General features: G+C 32.3%; 1 protein-coding gene across 1 annotated transcript; it reads left to right on the forward strand.

The window, feature by feature from the left end:
• Nucleotides 1-221: 221 nt before the first annotated feature.
• LOC118185435 (polyubiquitin-C) lies at nt 222-8,255 on the forward strand. The gene is made up of 4 exons (XM_035355281.2): nt 222-371; nt 1,785-3,414; nt 3,492-3,719; nt 7,955-8,255. The coding sequence occupies exons 1-4, from the start codon at nt 261-263 to the stop codon at nt 8,158-8,160; spliced, it is 2,175 nt and encodes a 724-aa protein (XP_035211172.2). The 5' UTR covers nt 222-260; the 3' UTR covers nt 8,161-8,255.
• The last annotated feature ends 790 nt before the right edge of the window (nt 8,256-9,045 follow it).

Here is a 9,045-nt window from a genome sequence, read left to right on the forward strand (position 1 = left end):
TCACGTGCTTTTGAGTACCTGACTTCAAGTTTGAACAATGTTTACTTCTTTTTGCAGCAATATATTTGAGATTGCGCAGTTTGAAGATAGTGTCGCTGCTCTTCCAAGTGAGGCTCGTGATGCTTAAATCAATGAGTATGAAGCAGCTTGCGTTGTGAAGCTCCATCGTAAGCGTGCGGTTCGCATCTTGAGCCCCATGACGTCAGAAACGTCTAGAACTTTTTGGTTGTTTCGTGTACCGCAGTTGAGCTCAGTAGCCAATGAGATTCAGACAACTGTTAATCAAGCCTTTACGTCAGATTGCAGTATATAATCGCGAAATTCGCCATTTCGAACAAAATTTGAGCGTCTCAACGTTGCGTTTATACAAGGTAAGGAATTTTTTGGTAATTTCTTAGTTCTTTGAAGCAGCTGTCAATTTAAATCAGAATTTTCTGCTTGTGAGTAGAGTAATGTGTAAATTGATATTGTATGTATAGATTATTTATTATGTATGAAAATTTTTATTGATTCTTTCCAGTCTTGTTTACCTTTAGTAAACGCAATTGCTCTATGTATTTCAGTTGTTAATTAATTATGAGAAATTTTTTTATTAATCAATTGTATTTGTTGTGAGTTTTCATGCTATATCTCAGACCTACTCGAAACGTTACGTAATTAGCGCTTAAAAGAAAAATCCGTCATTACCATTGTGGAACTGCTGTTAAGTATACTTCGAAACTATAAACAATCGCTAATGTTCTGATGTTAACGGACTGTAAAACGTTCATGGTAATAATATTAAATTTTTAAATCTTGGTGTTAGTAAGTGAACAGATATTGATGTGCAAGGGATGTTATTTCGCTTTTACTACTTAAATTTTATAGATTACTGAGATATTCTATATTAGAAATTCAGGTCTGAAAGTAATTCCGCATGTGTACTGTATATTTAATGAAGGGGAAAGTGCAGAATCACTCGCTGCGTGGCGCGTTTTTAAGAATTACGCAAACTCTATCCATGTACACATCGTCCTATTTTCGCTTAAAAATAAATCGGACTTTCAGAAAAACAGCATTGTGCACTCCCTTGACTTTATCCATGTACACATCGACCTATTTTCTCTTGAAAAGTCAAAGAAAATTGACAGAAATCCAATTCCTAGTATTATAAGAAACGCCAGACAAATAATTCGGCGATTCCGACCTTTACCCGTAATCATGAATAAGTTTCGTTGAAATGTAAGACATCAAGTATTCCGAACTTCTTACCAAAGAATTGAATCTCTTATTTTGTCATAAATTGTGTGAGGTAAGGGGGCACACAGAAGTGATCAGACAACTTGGAATTTCTGAACTAAAATAATCGAAAAGAAAGCTACTTATTTTTAAAACTATATATCAACATTTTTATAATAGGTATCGTTTAGCAACGATTAAAGACGAAGAAAAGCATGTAAATATGTTTACTTGCCCATGATCTGCTTAAATTTAAAAACTATTACTGCAGGTTGTGCAGTTTTCTTTTTACTATTAAAAAGTCAATCCTTTGTCTGTGGAATTCTAATATAGTTCATCACTATTTTTGTATATTTTCATTATGCATATTCAATGGTTTTTTTGATACCTGTGGAGAAGCCAAATGCATGAGGGATACCCAATGATAAATACTTAAGAAACGTTATAGTTCTGTCAGATTATATGCCAGGTACATATAAAAAAAGTGACCTTTATCTTTAAAATGCAACTCTGAATGTACTAAGAATAATTCAGTGTATTAAGTATTTTTATTTTTCATATTCCAGAGCAAGATGCAGATCTTTGTAAAAACACTTACTGGAAAAACTATCACTTTGGAGGTGGAGCCAAGTGATACCATTGAAAATGTAAAAGCCAAGATCCAAGACAAGGAAGGAATTCCTCCTGACCAACAGAGGCTAATATTTGCAGGAAAGCAATTGGAAGATGGTCGAACCTTGTCTGATTATAACATTCAGAAGGAATCCACTCTTCATTTAGTCCTCAGGTTGCGTGGTGGTATGCAGATATTTGTCAAGACTCTAACCGGAAAGACCATCACTTTGGAGGTAGAACCCAGTGATACAATTGAAAACGTAAAAGCCAAAATTCAAGATAAAGAAGGAATTCCTCCTGATCAACAGCGACTTATCTTTGCTGGAAAACAGTTGGAGGATGGGCGTACACTCTCGGATTATAATATTCAGAAAGAATCTACCCTGCACTTAGTTTTGCGACTGAGAGGCGGTATGCAGATTTTTGTTAAAACTCTTACTGGAAAGACCATAACATTGGAAGTTGAGCCCAGTGATACGATAGAAAATGTCAAAGCAAAAATCCAAGACAAGGAGGGCATTCCACCTGATCAGCAAAGGCTTATATTTGCTGGTAAACAGTTGGAAGATGGACGTACATTGTCAGATTATAACATCCAAAAAGAATCAACACTGCATCTTGTCCTAAGGCTTCGAGGAGGAATGCAGATCTTCGTGAAAACTCTTACTGGGAAGACGATCACCCTAGAAGTTGAACCCAGTGACACAATTGAAAATGTTAAAGCTAAAATCCAAGATAAGGAAGGTATTCCACCTGATCAACAGAGGCTTATATTTGCTGGTAAGCAGTTAGAAGATGGTCGTACATTATCGGACTATAACATTCAGAAAGAATCCACTCTGCATCTAGTTTTGAGGCTTCGAGGAGGGATGCAGATATTTGTTAAAACTCTTACTGGAAAAACTATCACATTGGAAGTTGAGCCTAGTGATACAATAGAAAATGTAAAAGCTAAAATCCAGGATAAAGAAGGTATTCCTCCTGATCAACAAAGGCTTATATTTGCAGGGAAGCAGCTAGAGGATGGACGTACATTATCAGACTATAATATTCAGAAAGAATCGACTCTGCACTTGGTACTTAGGTTAAGAGGAGGAATGCAAATTTTTGTGAAAACTCTTACTGGCAAGACCATTACTTTAGAGGTAGAGCCCAGTGACACTATCGAAAACGTGAAAGCAAAAATCCAGGATAAAGAAGGTATTCCACCTGATCAGCAGCGTCTGATCTTTGCTGGTAAACAATTAGAAGATGGCCGTACTCTTTCGGACTATAATATTCAAAAAGAATCTACCCTTCATCTAGTCTTGAGGCTTAGGGGAGGTATGCAGATATTTGTGAAAACACTGACGGGCAAAACAATTACATTAGAAGTTGAGCCCAGTGACACAATTGAAAATGTAAAAGCAAAAATCCAAGATAAAGAAGGAATCCCTCCAGATCAGCAGAGACTTATTTTTGCTGGTAAACAACTTGAAGATGGCCGTACTCTGTCAGACTATAACATTCAAAAAGAGTCTACTCTTCATCTGGTCTTGAGATTAAGAGGTGGAATGCAGATATTTGTCAAAACATTAACAGGTAAGATGAGTTTCACTTGAGAAGTATTGAGCTCTTATTGTGGGAACTGTTGCTTAAAAAATCATATTTATTTCTAGGTAAAACCATAACATTGGAAGTCGAGCCCAGTGATACTATAGAAAATGTTAAAGCAAAAATACAAGATAAAGAAGGTATTCCGCCAGATCAGCAGAGGTTGATTTTTGCTGGCAAGCAGTTAGAAGATGGCAGAACATTATCTGACTACAATATTCAAAAGGAGTCCACATTACATCTTGTTTTGAGGCTGAGAGGTGGCATGCAAATATTTGTGAAGACTCTAACTGGTAAGTTGTTATATATATTTTAATTACTGAAATGAAAACAAACTTATTGGTTTTAAAAGAAATCTATGCCCTTATAGTGAAATCTAAAACCATATCAGCAAATTTTACTTTAAAAGCAACGTGATAAAATATAGTTGGTGATTCTGTTGCAGGTTGAATGGGTATGTTTTCACGTATTTATAAGCCATTGCATTTGAGCCATCGATGGTATAGGTTCTAATAGTAAATGCTAATTTAAAACTTCAGTAATTTTTGAAAGGAAATCTTGGCCTGATCCTAGGTCTCTTTTTATTTTGTGCAATGTTTAAATTCAGGTGAATGATGAGCCAGCTGCCGTTAAGTCTTGGCAGACAGCATTGTATGCTTTGTTTAATGAAAATATAGCTTGGTAGTAAAAGATGTATTTCTTCATCCAGTAAATGTAAAACACTGTTAACTCATTGTTTGCCTTTACTAATTTACTGTTTTGGCAGAGTTCCATGTTGTTAAAATTTTTTAATAGTGAATACATAGAATTGAAGTTAATGGAGGCAAATGCTTGTATGCTGTGGTGTTTCAGAATTATTGCCTTCAATAAATGTACACAGCAAATAATAGATCAGTGCAATTCTAATGCTGCCAGTTAAGAATGGCATGCCAAAGGGAATTATCACTGCTGAATGATGGTGCATTCAGAAGCAGGCATAGGTAATGAATGGATGTCTCCATTTTGAAGATAAATGTTGCTATTGGTAATTGCCAAGAATTATTGGTATTGGCATAAAAAAATTGCCGTTTGAGACTTTATTTTGGACAACATGGATTTCTTACTCAAAGATTTATTTATTGTTACAAGGTTCAGAAGAAATTTATTAAACATTTTTTGGGGAAACCTCGCTAATTGTTTCTTCAATGAAGTGCGAGAGATAGGGATAACAGATGAAAATCTTTTTTTTCCCCCTGCTACTTATCAATATACTTAAGGTAAAATGCTTAAAAAAATGTAAGTATGTATTTTTCTTTTACTTTATTATTGTACACTTTAATTTTTATTAAATTAATACTTTTTCAAAAATTCCTGAGATATTTATTGTCGCATATGTTTTAATGTTAACTAATTATATCCTATGAAACATTTTAAAGGATTTGAATTTAAGTAATTGAAAAATTTCTTTTAAACGTTGGTTAATAATTTTAATTCAATATTCAATTGAAGTAATATTTTATTCCAATTAAATGTTAGCACAATGTTTTTATAGCAGTGTTTTTATTCTATTATATGAAAGTAATAATTTAACTTTACTTTAGCATTTTATACACTTAGTAAATCTCTTTATTTACATTTGCCAGCCATTGTAAAAAACAATGTTTTCAACAAAAAATTAATCCATTATTTTTAATGATACTTATTTTTATTTCGAATACTTTACTATGCGTGAAATGCGTAAAAACAGCATTTTTCAATATGGCTGACGACAGTAAAAACTGTGCCAATGTAGATCTCAAAAAAAATCCGTGCAACCGTCTACCAAAGTAGTACCAAATTAAATACTGAGAAAATAAATAAGGCAAAAAAAAAAAAAATAAATAAATAAAATTTAAATATGCATCCAACATTAACTCCCACCCTTGCCATTGATTATTAGATAATTTACATCTGTGACAAACAATACATTTATGGATAAAAGACTGAATTTCTTACTATTTACAATGCCAATAGTTTTGCTTTAAAATTTTAGCTAGTAAACTGGGCCCTGCATGTATACAAGTTAACATAATAATTTAAAAAAAGTAGCAAGGCAATCCTGTGTGATGACCTGGGATAATTATGACATGGTTAGTCCCAAAGTTTCCATCCCTGTTAACTGGCAAAGCTGATTAACAGTATATTTCACTCTCTCATATTCTTAAAAATTTCTGAAGATTATCAATGTGCATTGATAATATTGTTTTCATCTAAAAAGTGATTTAGCCACTAGCCTGAATGGAAATGTAATTTTCTGGATTTTCAGTAAGCATATGTGCTGTGGCTTGTCTGATATGTGTCCAATGAATACGAAAGCTGTTTTGTTTGCAATTATAGCAAGTCTCGTGCTTTCTGAGAAGGACCTTAAAATATCTTGTCTTTAGGTACTTTCTGTTATTTGCATTATTGGATCATTATCCAACTTTAGGAAAATGTTTCCAGATGGTGGAATTGCTAAGGAATAGTGTATGTGTACACAGCGCAGAAGAGTTCTAAATCCTGTTCTACTCGGCCAGTTGTCAAATGCAACTTGCGTTTTTCGGGTCTCAGAAGCTTATTTTGTGTTATGTATTAAATATATATATATATCACTGTTCTAATATAGTATTTTGATGCAAAATCTCCCTTTTCCGAAATGACAAGCCAAATATTTTCCATATTTCGATTCTACGACTTTTAATTATGCCTAGCTGTCAAGTTTTGTAAAAAATCTTGGTACTATTCCGTTTTGAGGACCGTAAAAAATCGCCCAACTATTGTTGATGCCAGTGCTGCTAAAAATAATTGCGGCAACCCTAACGCAGGAAAGGAAGTATAATAGTAAATAACTATCTAAGATTATTGTTTTAATTTAGATGAAAGTTTAATTTCATGTAATACTTTTTATTATTATAATTTATATGAAAAAGGCTAAACATGACTGAATGGAAGCAAAAGAGTAAATAACTATCTCAGATCATTATTATAATCTGTGTAAAAATTGCTAAACATAACTGAATGGATGCCTGCATCTCTTTCGCAACCGACTTATCGCTAAAGCATAATTTCATCTCGTTGGTTGTTCAAACATAATTTTCTATGATGAATGATTCCTTTTCTTTCAAAAAAATTATATTGCAGACTTTTCGTCATGGGCAATTCCCAAATAGTTAAATCTATAGAATATCAAAAAAGGATTTAAAAATTAAACTTGTATTTCAGTGGCGTCTTAAGAAATACAGAACTATCTAAACTTTACGCAATCTGAAATCAGCGCTTAAGCTAGATTTGGCGCTTTTGCGTATACATTTTCGCTGCAATTTTTTACGATCCTCAAAACGGAATAGTACCAAAATCTTTTTTTTTAACCCTTTGAGTGGCACAGGATTTTAGATCTGTTATGAAAACCAGTATTTAAACAGCATTTATTTTATCTAATTTAGTTTGTATAATTACTTATTTTAGTATATATTTCATAAACTTGCATTTATTAAGACAATATACTTATTTGATTTTTTCACATTTTGAAAATTAGGTTCATTGCAGAAAAAAACGCCAGTTTTGATTTATTTAAAAAAAATTGAATTGATGTTCTTAAGCCTGCCTTCAAAGAATTACTTTATTTAAAATTTCCAAAGATGTAGAATGAAAATTTTAAATATAACGCTCATTTTCGTTTGACTTTTGAATTATGTACATGGATATATATGTTTAGGCGTGTTTTGAAATTTGGCATGTGTATTAACTATAATAATGAAAATGAGGTTTACGCAGTTTATTTAAATTGTTTGATGGTATGAATGATTACATTTCCCATCTTGCTTGTGGATAATGAAATGGGGAAAGGAAAATAGACTTATTAATTAACAAGTGAATTATTCTTAGCATTAAACTAAGGAAAGTGCATCAAGATTGGTGTAGAAAAGTTTTAATGGGGGGAGGGTAAAATGTACAAAAATGGCTACAGTTGTAAAAGGAATTCGTTAAACTTTTGTACCAGTAATTGTGGATGGGATACATTAATGATGTAATTTTTAACAGCTAAGGAGAAGATTGGAAACCATTCCAACAGCTGCGTAGTATTGGAAGTGTGTACACATATTCGGAGAAATGTTTGGTTTGTCTAGAATCCTCCACCAAAAGAAATTTACTTAACATTATTTTAAGAGAAATGCTTGTAGAGAAAATAGAGATGTGTAAAACAACTACTGTTGTGCAATGGCATGTTTGTGCAATTCTTTATGTCAAGCAATAGGTGGTTCTGCACTTTCCCTAATAACTAAACTTTCACTGAACTGTAATTTGTGAAAGTTGATGTATTATTTAAAAATACTTTTATTTACAGTTAAGTTTTTGTTGAGAAAATTTAAGATATCAGAGTGGCTAATGTGTAAGATTTCTCTCAGTCATGTGTTGTCATTTTTAAAGTAGAATATTGCAAAATGCGATTCAGCATAAGCTTTTATTTAGGATTGTCAGTATGTTTTCCTTGTATATGATTTATTATTAATAAGCTGTAAAATATTTCCAGGTAAAACAATAACTCTTGAAGTAGAACCAAGTGACACAATAGAAAACGTGAAGGCAAAAATCCAAGACAAAGAAGGAATTCCTCCAGATCAGCAACGTCTTATTTTTGCTGGCAAGCAGCTTGAGGATGGCAGAACGCTTTCTGATTATAACATTCAGAAGGAATCTACTCTGCATCTTGTTCTGAGACTCCGTGGAGGAAATTAAAATAAAATTTTATTTTGGACTGTATGCTTAATTTTTTACAAATTCTTTCTTGTTTGTGATTGATTTGGCCCAATAAAAATTCATTTCAGCAGTTAGTTTTTGTCAGTCTGCTTAAAATGAAATTGTCTTAATACAGATCTTTTTCTATAACATGTTATAGATATGTACATGAAAGTAATATGGGTAAAAGTTTATGTATTTCAATATATAAATTGAGCACCCTGCATAAAATATTTTAAGTATGGGCTTGCAAGTACAATTATTCATTGAAAGGAATGTTGAAGATGTTAACCTAGATAACATTTTGCTTTACTAATGGAAGGTGTTTTCTTCTGCAATTATTGGCAGTTGAATAAATTTTACTTTGTCACTGCTAATTATCTTTAGTATTTTCCTTCCAGTCTTAATCTGTTGTAGACATTTATGGAACTTTAGGATTTGTTTAGCAGCTAATATTGATATTCAGTATAAGGTACATTATAACATTCATTTACAGTATGCTAGTTATTTTACACTTTGAGTTGAAGCTGACCTTTCTCTTCTGGGTGGATTTCCTCAAAACTAGAAAATTACAAAATGAAATTAACAATAAGCATTGAATTTTGGTATATATTTCAATTAGTCTTATTACAAGTACTTGAATAACCTATATCATGTATTAAAAAAGGATTATAAGTTTCTTTTGATGCTGCTGTTTAGCATGAAAATCTCTTAGAGTTTGGGAAATGACAACTATAAATATGAATTATCTTATTTAAAGCATCAAGTGCTTTTAATGGACACGTAAACTTTAGTGGAAAAATATTGCTAATTATAGATCTTCTTTAATAGTCCTAGTGCAGTTATTAATCATTCTGTGGATACTGTATTCCAGTAAAATTGGTA

This window comes from Stegodyphus dumicola, chromosome 9 (assembly GCF_044657685.1).
Source record: "Stegodyphus dumicola isolate Sdum_Otavi_A_Nest chromosome 9, ASM4465768v1".
Taxonomy (NCBI): Eukaryota; Metazoa; Arthropoda; class Arachnida; order Araneae; family Eresidae; genus Stegodyphus; species Stegodyphus dumicola.